Source organism: Polistes fuscatus, unplaced genomic scaffold (genome assembly GCF_010416935.1).
Source record: "Polistes fuscatus isolate 324 unplaced genomic scaffold, CU_Pfus_HIC Scaffold1, whole genome shotgun sequence".
Lineage (NCBI taxonomy): Eukaryota > Metazoa > Arthropoda > Insecta > Hymenoptera > Vespidae > Polistes > Polistes fuscatus.
Window position 1 is genome coordinate 1806458 of NW_025112997.1, and position 12895 is coordinate 1819352.

The window sequence follows — 12895 nt, forward strand, 5'->3', positions numbered from 1 at the left end:
GACGTGGTATTAAATTCAGGACTTTCAAATTTTTGTTCTCATTCATTGATGTCTTATAGAAAATCTTATTCATTTTTGACAAAACGCATCCAACATATTTTTAACCAGTTTATTGGTTCTCCGTTAGAATTCTTGACCCTTTTAAAAATTGCGTCTTCTAATAATATTGTTGATACAAAATCTTCTTGTCTCATTTCGTGTACAATAATGTTATTACCTTTCCGACACTTTTTGATAATATTATAATACTCTCGGGGGACAAACAGTAAATTATTTTTTTTTTAATGCCATTTCTACCACACCAAAATCTCTACTCCTAATGGAGTTAGGCCACTTTCAAAATAAACGGTTCAGTGATTCAACTAACTCTGAAAACTTATGTGTCCAGAATTGCCGTATTTACTCGGAATATAAAAAATCTTAAATGCTTTATTGATAGATAATTTGAAGCTGTACATGTTACCGTGGGTAACCGGAAAAAAATGAAAAATGGAGTTAGGCCACTTTCAAAATAAACGGCTCATATATATATATAATTTCATTCCTTTCATTTTATAATTTTCTTCAAAGATAATACAAAATCCTTCCTGCCCCTTTTCTCTCTCTCTTTTCACTCTCCTCTCTCTCTTTCTTTCTTGTTTTCTTTTAACATTTCCATATCGTTGAAATCCTATTTTGATTTCTCGATCATTCCCAACTATATATGCGGAAGATTAAAAAATAAGAAATACTAGAAATAATAAAATGTAGAATTTTTTTAATAGAAAGAGAGAGAGAGAGAGAAAGAGAGAGGGGTCGTAACGTTAACTTCGATAAAAATAAATAAAAAAGAATAACGTGTAGTGAGATTACGTTGGAATAGCTCTCCTTCTCATTTAAAAAGAAACAAACATATGGTGGTAGAGGAAGAGATAAATGGTGAAGGGGGAAGAGGTGGAGGAGGTGGAGGAGGAGAAGAAGAAGGATAAGAAATAGGAAGTGGAAGAGAACGAGTGGTAGAGTGGGGCAGGGGGAGAGACGAAGGGGGATAAAATGAGGGGGATTTTCTGATAAGAAAAGTGAGAAAAGTGTAGAAGTAAAATGTTACCTTTTATCGAATCTTCTTCTTCTTCTTCTTCCACCACCACCACCACCACCACCACCACCACCTCCTCCTCCTTCTACTTCTTTTTCTGTTTCCTTCTCTTTCCTCCGAACACTTTCTCCTTTTTCTTTTTATTATTATTATTATTATTAATTTTTGTTTATTCTTATTCTTTCGTACTCTCATATTTTCATGTTACATTCATGAAACGTTAATGTTACAGTATAAAACGAGAAGAAGAGTAGAAGTAGAAGTAGAAGCATAAGAAGAAAAATACGCGTTAACTGTAGAAACATCACGTAGAAGAAGTTAGTAATTAATGATAATTGGATTAAAAACAATGAAGTAAATTAGTGTTAGTGAGTGAATAATAGTGGATTGAGAAGCACCATAGCGGATAGAAAACAATTGATTACAATTGATTAATATATAGGCGTGCAGGGTTTCTCGTTTCTCTTTCATTTCTATTCGTGGATCTTAGCATTTTCGAAGTGTCTTCTTTTGCGTTTGCGTCTTTTCCTATTCTCTCGTGTAGTGTTTTTTTTATTCGTAATGTGGTGTTCAAATCTATCGCGTGTGGTTTAATTAACATATTTTATAAATTATTTTCTCTTCATATCAATTTAATTGTTGTTGTATTAATTACTATTACCTTCTTGCTTTTTTTTCTTCTTTTTTTGTATCTTTTTTATATTATTTGTTTTTAAATTGATATTTCATTTGAATTAATCGCGATTTCAATTTGACGTTCTATCGTCACGGGTTTTGATCATTAATCCTTATGGTTGTTTTTGTTTTTGCTGCTGTTTTTTTTTTTTTTAATTTATATTACTTGTCGTTTTCGTTAGTTAAATTTATGTTTTCCTGGATATTATTCAATTTCATTTACTTTCTCTCTTTTGTTCTTTTTTTTCTTTTTTTTAAATAAATTTCTTCACGTAATTTTTCACTTCTCTTCCGTTGTGTTTTTTTATTATTTCAATTACACATTGAAAATATATTTTTTCCGTTATTTCGTTATCTTAATGTTATTTTTCGAAGGAACTGTGTTCTTCGAATATATTAGAAGTGTCTTTCATCGAGTTTCTCTATTTCGTAGAAATAGAAAGTAACGCTAATAAGTGGCCTTTTTTTATCTACATTTTTTTTCTAATTATCCATCCGCGCGTGTGTGTTTTAGATTACAATTTTTAGAGTTACGAAATTGCGACGTATTTCGTTTATCTGTTTTCAGTGTGTTCGACCGTAAGATATGAGAAAAAGACAGGCAGATGATGATAGAAGTATTATATCAGTCGTTTAAAACGAATAAATTGATCTGGTGAGAAAAGAAGATAAAAAAGAATTATTTTTGAAACGTTGAATTCAATTCTATCAACGATCATCACGCATCGTCATGAATGTAAGGAACACTGACAAAGTTTATTTTATTATTATATATACTATAAATAGTATATTTTTAATTAGATTAGATATTTATAATCTCGTTAGATAAGTATAATTGAGTAACTTACTTATAATACTTATTTATAAGTATTATATTAACGAAAGTATATTAAGGGGTTATACGCAGTTAGAATTTTAAAAAAATCGATTTTTTTTTTTCATTTTCGGAATGTACATATATTTAAGTATATTCTCTGAAAATTTCAAATCGATCCGACAAATATTCTTCACTTCATGTAAGCTGCAAACAAAAATTTTTAACTACGCGTAAACGTATCTTTGAAACTTTAAACGCGTTTTTCTCAAAACGGTATTTTCAAAGTCGGTGATCTCGATTTTTCAAAAACGGCTTAACCGATCGGTTTCGAATTTTTACGCAATCTTCTTAGATACATTCCTCAGGTATTAAGTATAAGGAATAATTTTTAAAAAATGTATTACTATTTTTTTGTAACAATTTAGAGCGAAAATTTTAGTCAAAAACAACAACTTTTTTTTCAAATAGACGCCATTTTGTCAAAAATCAAAATTTTTATTATTCCTTGGTTTTAATACCTGCATTAATCTATCCTTTAAAAGAATCCACCATATTTTTTAATTTCAATAATCCAAACCGCCAAAATGGAGATCACCGCCAAACGTCTTTTTTTAGAGGACCTTTTATCAGGAAATCATCTACAGGAGCAGTGCAGATTAATATTTTTACAGAATCGACGCGCTATTGTATTCTCAAAAGTTCACTCTATTTGAATTACCAACAATTTTTTTTGAGAAATAAAAACTGTTTCTAGAAAAAATTCATGATAATACGTCTTTTTCGAGCCTCGCAACTGCGTATAACCCCTCTTAACAGACAATATTCTTCATAATTTTTCTAATTCGTTGCATTGCAAGTAAGATAAATATAAGATAATATATCTTATATCAATATTATCTAGGCTCGATATATCTGGAAACATTGTCAATACAGATAATGTTCTAAATTCGTATGGAGTCAACAGTGATTATCGTAAAATGGGACGAAAAAAAAGAAAAAAAAATAAAGAAGCAAGATAAACCACAGAGACCGAAGATGAAAAGAGAAAATGATTATAAATTTGCATAACGAGTACAAAATACTCGAAATGAAATTTTGACAAATTTTAAATAGCGTACATAATACACGATAAGAAAATAAAACAAAACAAAACAAAAAAAGAACATAAATTTCATATTCACATATACATACATTAATATTAATTCAATCAGTATCTTCTCTCTCTCCATCTTTTCTCCATTTTTCAATCTTATCATTTAATGATGACTATAATATTAACATAAAATTAATACGTAAAAAAAAAGAAATAAATAAATAAATAAATAGAATAACACAATAGAAAGATAATAATAAAAAGAAAAAAAAAAAAACGTGTGTGTGTTTCTTATTCACATATATACATATATACATTAATATTAATATTATTAAAATCAGTCTCCATAAAATCAGTTCCACACTTCTGTTATTCATATAATCATTATCGAATAATTATCATAATGACCGTAATATTAACGTGCATATAAACGAAAGAGCAAAAAAGAAAAGAAAAAAGATTCTAATATACAAACGCAATAGATAAAATGAAATAATACACAAGAGAGAAAGAGACAAAAAAAAAAAAGATACGATGAGTTAGAGTAAGAACGACCAAGTATAGTGAATAAAACGAGAATCACCGTGGGTACAATTATAAATATCGATCAGACTACCAAGAGTGAGAGAGAAAGAGAGAGAGAGAAAGAGAGAGAGAGGGAGAGAGAGAGAGGAAGAAGAAGAAGAAGAAGAAGAAGGAAACTCTCCTCGCGTGTTCCTCTTTGAGCGCGTGCGCGCAAATATACACGAAGAAGACGCTTGCTTTGGCCGTGAGAGAGTGAAAAGCTAAAATGACGATGGGAGGAGGGAAAGATGAGGGAAAAAGAGGGAAACATAAATAGAGAGAAGGAGAAGGAAATAATGCCGGAGGAGAAGGAGGTAGTATGAGTTTAAAAGAGGAGGAGGAGGAGGAGGAGGAGGAATGACGAGGAGAGAAGAGGAGGAGGAGGAGGAGGAGGAGAGAGTTTCTTTCGAAGAAGCACAGGACGTTGTCGATGCTCGAGACGATTTCACGTGTGCACAACGTTAAACACACTCTCTTTCTCTCTTTCTCTTTTTCTTTCTCTCTCTCTCTCTCTCTCTCTTTCTTTCTTTATTTCTCTCTCTCTCTCTTTTCTCGTTTCGATCGATCCCGAACGTCAACGTCAACTTCAACACAACGAACAAGAAACAGGAACGTGATTTAGTGTTAGTGCGAAAAAGAAACAGAAAAAGAAAAAAAGAATAAGAAAAAGAGAGAGAGAGAGAGAGAGAGAGAGAGAAAGAGAGAGAGAGAGATCATCCTTCCTTGAGAAAGATGACTGGCACAACTGATCCCTTGGTGAGTGTCATTTCAATCTAAAATCAGCGTCCCTTTTTCAAAACGACTCCTATATAATAACCCTCTTGTGTGTCAGATAGAAAAAGATAGATCGTACCGATGGGGGTTGGTTGACAAGTTAGATGAGAGAGAAGGAAGGTACGCAATGGGTGATAGAATATATTATACACGTGGTGCGTGCGGTGGTATATATGATTTCTTCCAAGTAATTCAATTGTTTTCGAGTATTCGGATTTTGTAGTCATATTTTGTTTTTTTTTTAGTTTTTTTCTCTCATTTTTTGTTGCGAACCTCGTTGCGAAAATTGTCTCCTTTTATTTTCCTTGTTGTTTCTTTTACAAAATACTAATTTTCTCGTATATTAACATTTTTCTACTTCTCTTTTCTTCTCGTTCGAATGTTCGTTTGAGAGGTTATGTTTGGCGCGCGGGTGTACCACGAGACTACCTTTCGACAGCCCAACGATGCCGCGAGGTTAAAATCGAAAATACGCGCACGCGCTTGTGGCGTTCACGCTTGCGCGTTTTAAATTATTCCTCTTCGTGTCTTTTCTTTTTGTCTGTTTCTTTTTTCTTTCTCTTTTTCTTTTTCTTTCTTTCTTTTTTTTTTCTCTCTCGTCTCGCAGAAAGATAAAGAGAATAATGATCGATCGATCGTCCATCTTATTTTATGCGCGATTGATCAAAATTACAAATGGCGTCTCGTAACTGTCATTTTTTTTCTTATTTTCTTTTTTATTTTTTATTTCTTTTTCTCTTTCTTTCCGTACTCTTTCGATATAATTTTTTTTTGTATTTTTATTTTTATCCACGTAATATTGGATAAATTTGTTTGGATTTAATTTAAGATTTGTTTTTAATGCGTTTAACTATGATAAATATAATACTTGAAAGTTAAGAAAATTCTCCTCTTATACACCAAGTGACAAGAATTTCGAATGAATACGGTCATTCTAATTATAGAATTCGTCTATTCAAAGAAATAGAGAGAGAGAGAGAGAGAGAGAAAGGGAGAAGGAAAGAGAGAGAGAGAGAGAATGTGAAAGAAATTATTTGATGGTTCCATATCTTGCTTTACAATATTTTATCTTTATTATTAAAATGTGATTTATTTTAAAGAGATATATTACGGTGTACCGGATGATGATGTTGCTTCGACCGATCGATGCTTCTTTTTAAAAATAGATTTATTGCAAATAGGTTAAAAGCTTACCGCTTTTTTCTCTCTTTCCCTCTTTTTTTCTTTTTTCCTAACATTTTTTATTTCTATTAATAAAATTTCTATTTTTCATTTTATTTCACAATTATTACATTAATCTAACGATATTATTTAGCAAAACGATTCCTAATTCTCTTTTACAATTAATACATTTGTAATTTTTATCTTTAACATTAATATATATATATATATATATTATATTATTTATTATAATATATTAATTATATTAAATATATTATATATATATTTTTTGTTTTAGATATTATTACATTTATTGCATTAATTTTATATTTATTATATACCAATCTCTCTTTTTCTTTCTTTCATTATAATATTTTAAAATAACACTTTAATTATTCATTTATTTATATTATATTATTTATTATTCAAATTATTATATAATTATTCATTTTAATAATATTTAAGTAAACACGTGAAAATCTTGTATTCCCCCGATTGACATGAATTATTATCAATCGTTATTGACAAATAAGTACGTTTAGAGTAATCTTTGAGAGGGAGGAGGAGGAGGAGGAGGAGGAGGAGGGGGTGATTTTGATTTATCGTCGATCAATTTGTTCATCCCTCTTGTCTAAAAGCTTCGACAGTTCTAAGGTTCCATCGAACACCACCAGTTTCTATGTTGTTTTCCTTCTACGTGTTGCAAGAAATTGCTGTTACCTTTAAAAGTACCTTTAATGCGATCTAGTTTATCACTTGTGACGTGGAAAAGTCTGTTATCCTTCAATTTTATATTTCTCAACCCTATTTTCTACTCCCCCCCCTCTACCTATTCCAACCACCCATCCTCATCCCTTCACGTTCACCTTCAACCAAACTATCTCATAAAAATCATCTTCTTTCTTTTTGTTTTATTCCTCGTTTCATGCCAATTTTCACGAAAGACACTTGAAGAACATCGATTTTTTTTTTCCTAAGATTAATGTTTCGAACTATGTAAGATAATAAACATGGTGGTATATATATATATCTCTCTCTCACACACCTCTCGTAACATCTTATCACGTAAAAGCATATACTTTTATAGGACTATGGTGGCTTTTCTTTCTATATTTTATAGTTACTTTTCTTTTTCTTTTTATTTTTCTTTTTTTTTCTTCTTCTTCTTCTTTTTTTTCTCATCCTAGCACGTATTCCCTTCCTTAACGTCTCACTGAATTTCACATTTATTCTTTTAAAATACTCGCGTGTACACTACCCTATCTTATTTTTTATGGGATACAAATATTTCTTCGTAATGGAGAAAGTGTTTCTCTTTCTTTTAACAAATTATCTTCTTTACGTTTGTGTTCTATCTTGAACACAATAAAAATATAGTTTCACAGGTACGTTTTTTTTAAAAACGTGTCTCTACAAAATGTATACCTTATTGCGTATGCACGAAAGTGGTTTTTAATCATTTATTTCTGAACAATTATGATAGAAATAATATTGAAATTATTTTCATTCATTTTATTAATCTATGGTTTTTGTTCAATTAATTATTGGTGGCATTTAAAAAGATATATAATAATTATTGAACCATTATGTATATGAAAACACAGTGATATTTGATTAAAAAATATTTAATTTAATTTTAAAAAATATATATATAATAATCACACATTAACAAACAATAATAATTTTGATTTTCCCTTTGCTATTATCTTTGTTTTAATTTAAATTATAAACAGACAAAAATTAATATTATAATTTGAAATTATATATATATATTATATATTTAAATAATAAAAATATATTTATTTATAAAATAAATATATTTTATATATAAATAATAAAAATATATTTATTTATAAAATAAATATATTTTATATAAATAATAAAAATATATTTATTTATAAAATAAATATATTTATATATAAATAAAAAAATATATTTATTTATTTATATATAAATAAAATTATTATTCGTTTCGCGCGTAAAATTTTTTATTCGCAGAGAACAAATGCATTTTCCTTGCAAAAACGATCACAATGGATGATATACAATTCGCATCGTATTTTTTTTATCGTTGTATTTCGATTATTTTAGCGAAATTTACGCGAAAACGAGTGCACGAGGCGTGATCGAGATGATCGAAAAGTAGTATTCGTTTAGTTACGATAAAAGAAAACACAAAAAATAGAGTGAGAAGAGGGGAAGGGGGAGAGAAAAGGAACATTTTATCAGCTGGTTAGATTAGATTAGAAAATACGTCATCGATATATGTTCGATGTATCTTGAAATATTTCTTTTTTCTAGACATTCGATCTCAATTTGATTCTCCGAACGATCGATTCTTTGATTTTTAATCCCGATACTTGAATTTGTTTGATTTGTTTTCAATGTTTTTAAATCTCACGATTATATATATAGTCGAGAATAAATCTTTCAAATCGGATCGAACGTTGTTTGTTTTTTTGTTTTCGTTTCAACGAGATACAAATTATAAAATCTAAAGAACATAATATATTTATTGATTTATGTTTTCAGCTCGATTTACCCAAGGAAACGCCAAAAAGTGAAACATCCCAACATACGATCATAGAAAAGTCCAATTTTTCCAAAAGAACACGTTGGAGACAATGGCTCGCTTCTATCTCAGGTTTGTTAAATAATATTATTTATATTTTGATTTTAAACAAAGATAAAGAAAAAACAAACAAATAAACAAATATGAGGTAAACAAGAGTACGGATATAAAATAAAAAAATTAAACTAACGGAATATTCGTGATTCAATTTGACAGCAACACTCTCGATGGTGGCAGTTGGAACAGTTTACGGTTGGACCACGACGAGTCTGTCGAAATTGATGTCAAAGGAGAGCGATGCACCTATGAGGATAACCGAGGACGAGTCATCGTGGATCGTTTCGTTGACGGTGATCGGTTCGATGATCGGCCCATTTTTGGGTGCATACTTGGCTGACAGATACGGCAGAAAAAGATGTTTGTTATTTTCGAGCGGTTTTTACATAGCCGGTTGGACGATAGTATTTTTTGCTAAATCAGTCTCAGCATTGTACGTGGCAAGAGTAATATTGGGAATTGGCGTTGGGGTGTCGTACACGACCAATCCGATGTACGTGTCCGAAGTGGCAGATGTTAATATCAGAGGAGCGTTGGGTACATTGATAGCAGTAAACGTTTTCACCGGATCGTTATTGACCTGTAGCATAGGCCCATGGATCTCGTATCGTACATTGGTAATCGTTTTACTGACCATCCCAGTTCTATTCATCGTCACGTTCATCTGGTTCCCCGAGAGTCCGCATTTCTTAGCTGCACGTGGCCGCAAAACCGAAGCCTCGAGATCGTTGGCCTTCTTCAAAGGTATTCGCGATCAGGACGAGGCTAGGAGAGAACTGGAATTAGCTTTGCAAGCTGGCTCGAACGAGGACTCGAGGGATAACAACAAACTAGTTTTAGATAATAACAAAGTTGTAGGTGCGGCTACTTCTTCTTCTATTTCTAACTCCTCGTCTGCTACTGGCGTTAACAATAGAGCTAAAGAAGAAAATGGTCTGAAGATTGTCTTGAATAAACTCAAACTAATGTTACTACCGACCAACAGTCGAGCACTTTGTATAATACTCGGCTTGATTGCGGCACAACAATTAAGCGGTAACTTCAGTACGATACAATATTTAGAAGTACTGTTCAAGCGTTCCTCTGTAGGCATTGATTCCAACATCGCTACGATACTCGTGTTAGCCGTTGGTTTGGTATCAGGTGCGTGTTCTACGGCAACGGTCGAAGGTGCAGGAAGAAGACCGTTACTTATATTCTCGACTATAGGATCGTCGATTACTTTGGCCATTCTTGCGATTTATTTGATGCTCGATGCAAGAAAGGTCGACGTATCTTCCGCTAATTTTCTCCCGGTCGGTGTTGTCATATTATTTCAAGTTGCGTTTCAAATAGGATTGGGTACCTTGCCAAACGCATTAATCGGTGAACTTTTTCCAACCGAGGTTAAGGGTGTGGCCGGTGCAATTGTTACCGTGTTCGACGGTGTACTCGGTTTCGCCGTATCGAAACTTTATCAAGTGATCGGTGACATACTCGGTGCTTACGCAGTTTATTATTTCTTTTCTGCTTCCTGTTTGTTAGCTTTCCTAATGGTAACCTTTCTCTTACCCGAAACCAAAGGTAGAACCTTTCGCGAGATTCAACGATTATTGGCTGGTAATAATAATAATAATAATAATAATAATATTTTGAGAAAATTATCGGCGTCCCGTCGATCGGACCAATTGGATGACGTTAAAGCGTGACGGAAGGATTTGCACCGTGGCAATTACATTTTGACCCGGTGCCTTATCCAATATTTAATTGTAATAATGATCAACATTCGACGATCGATCGATTTGTTTTTTAACCATCGTTATTTAAATACTCCATATTGTTCGTTTGTTAATAAAAGTATCTTTTCCAAAAACTATTCGTCTTGTTTTTAATCTACATACACACATGCACATACCATCACCACCACCATCACCACCTACTCACTCCTCCTATGTTTATTAATATAGAGTTAATTACTCGTGAATTATAAAATCGATATTGTCTTTACGCCAAAGGGATTGAAACGATTCCGAAAATAACTCTTTTTCAAACTGTTTTATTATATTATATCAGTTTTCAAGTAAAATTCTTACGAGTATCGGATAAATGTTGCTAAATATTAATTTATTTAATACGATTTAATACGATTTAATACGATTCTTTAGATATTAATCTTCATTGTGATTTTTTTAATTGAATAGGTGCCTTCACAATTTTGTTACAGTATGCAACATGAAACTTAACTTTCTTCTCATTGATTTGAAAATTATTTGTCTGTTGCATATTTTTTCGCTATTCAAAATTATTCGAAAATTCCTACAACCACGAAATATTAACTATTATCAATTTTACTTTAATCCTAAGAGAGATAAACTTTCGTACTATTTTTCAAATCCTAATAACAATGTAATAAAAACAAAACAAAACAAAAAGAAAAAAATTCTTTTTGATTCCAATGATTTCAGTAAAATACTCAAATATATCATACAAAGAGGGATAACACAGATGCAACACTCGCAACACAAGATTCCTGATTGCAGAAGGAGAATCTACTACTTCTATATATTACGTGGTCCAGATATAATGATAATAATTAGGAAATTTATTTTTTAATTGAAAGATTTTTTGATTTAATTGAAAGATTTTTTTAATTGTATAGGTGCCTTCACAATTTGTTACAGTATGCAACATGAAACTTAACTTTCTTCTCATTGGTTCGAAAATTATTTGTCTGTTGCATATTTTTTCGCTATTCAAAATTATTCGAAAATTCCTACAACCACGAAATATTAACTATTATCAATTTTACTTTAATCCTAAGAGATAAATTTTCGTACTATTTTTCAGATCCTAATAACAATATAATAAAAACAAAACAAAAAAAAAAAGAATAAAAAATTCTTTTTGATTCCAATGATTTCAGTAAAATACTCAAATATATTATACAAAGAGGAATAACACAGATGCAACACTCGCAACACAAGATTCCTGATTGCAGAAGGAGAATCTACTACTTCTATATATTACGTGGTCCAGATATAATGATAATAATCAGGAAATGATATCCCTCATTCTCTCTTTCTACGTTAGAAGTTGAAATCTGGGATAACATGGGAAACAGGGAAAAACGGAAATTGCCTGTACGAAGGATACAAAGTTTAATTAAATTGTGTCAGTTAGGTCAAAGGAAGTGGATATGTATGAGTGATAAAAGAAGGGTCAGGGGGAAAGAGGGCAAAAGACTGGTGGTGAAAAGACGGAGAGGGGTAGGGGAAAGTAAAGGTAACTGATTGGGAGTTCTTCTTTGACTTGTTTCAATGATCGTTGTTAACCGGAAATCAAGGAATCGAGAAGATGGTTTATCGATGTACGTTGTCATAGTCATTGCTGCTGTTACTCATGTTGTGTGGTGTGGGCTGCTTCCTACGTTTATAAGCGAATATTAAGTTACCTTTGTTAGACTTGGGTATTAATAAAGGGGACGATGCATCGTTGCTCTTTGGCAACATGTAATTTGTGATTTCAAAGGATAATGAGATCGAATATATACACATGCATAAATGTATTTAAGTGTGTATATGTGTATAAGATCATACGTTTGTGTAAATATGTATAAGTATTTATATACATCCTACATTGATGTGTATATACACATATGAATATACACATGCATAAATGTATTTAAGTGTGTATATGTGTATAAGATCATATGTGTGTATGTATATATGTATAAGTATTTATATACATGTACATTGATGTGTATATACACATATGAATATACACATGCATAAATGTATTTAAGTGTGTATATGTGTATAAGATCATATGTTTGTGTAAATATGTATAAGTATTTATATGCATCTACATTGATGTGTATATACACATATGAATATACACATTCATAAATGTATTTAAGTGTGTATATGTGTATAAGTATTTATATACATGTACATTGATGTGTATATACACATATGAATATACACATGCATAAATGTATTTAAGTGTGTGTATATGTGTATAAGATCATATGTGTGTATGTATATATGTATAAGTATTTATATACATCTACATTGATGTGTATATACACATATGAATATACACATGCATAAATGTATTTAAGTGTGTATA

The 12895-nt window shown here is 31.0% G+C and overlaps 1 protein-coding gene and 1 long non-coding RNA gene across 7 annotated transcripts; one reads left to right on the forward strand and one right to left on the reverse strand.

Moving 5' to 3' along the window:
- Positions 1-550: 550 nt before the first annotated feature.
- On the reverse strand, positions 551-1117 carry LOC122526427. Its single transcript, XR_006306064.1, has 2 exons — positions 1088-1117; positions 551-697 (listed from the first exon to the last, which is right to left on the reverse strand). It is a non-coding gene; the product is annotated as an uncharacterized LOC122526427 (long non-coding RNA).
- Positions 1118-1290: 173 nt separating this feature from the next.
- LOC122519936 (facilitated trehalose transporter Tret1-like) lies at positions 1291-10643 on the forward strand. Of its 6 annotated transcripts, none has more exons than XM_043641642.1 (4): positions 1291-1392; positions 2319-2486; positions 8692-8803; positions 8948-10643. In XM_043641642.1, the coding sequence occupies exons 2-4, from the start codon at positions 2481-2483 to the stop codon at positions 10474-10476; spliced, it is 1647 nt and encodes a 548-aa protein (XP_043497577.1). In that variant the 5' UTR covers positions 1291-1392; positions 2319-2480; the 3' UTR covers positions 10477-10643. The 6 variants fall into 6 exon arrangements, with proteins under 6 accessions (XP_043497577.1, XP_043496773.1, XP_043498374.1 ...); XM_043640838.1 differs by lacking the exon at positions 1291-1392 and adding an exon at positions 1574-1658; XM_043642439.1 differs by lacking the exon at positions 1291-1392 and adding an exon at positions 1626-1713.
- Positions 10644-12895: the final 2252 nt, after the last annotated feature.

What these genes read in the sequence shown, in the direction of transcription:
- LOC122519936 (XM_043640171.1), top strand. Translation starts at nt 4,957, where the DNA reads ATGACTGGCACAACTGATCCCTTG. An exon ending in CTGGCACAACTGATCCCTTG is followed by an intron (nt 4,981 to 8,691) that starts GTGAGTGTCATT and finishes TTATGTTTTCAG; the next exon opens with CTCGATTTACCCAAGGAAAC. An exon ending in ATGGCTCGCTTCTATCTCAG is followed by an intron (nt 8,804 to 8,947) that starts GTTTGTTAAATA and finishes TCAATTTGACAG; the next exon opens with CAACACTCTCGATGGTGGCA.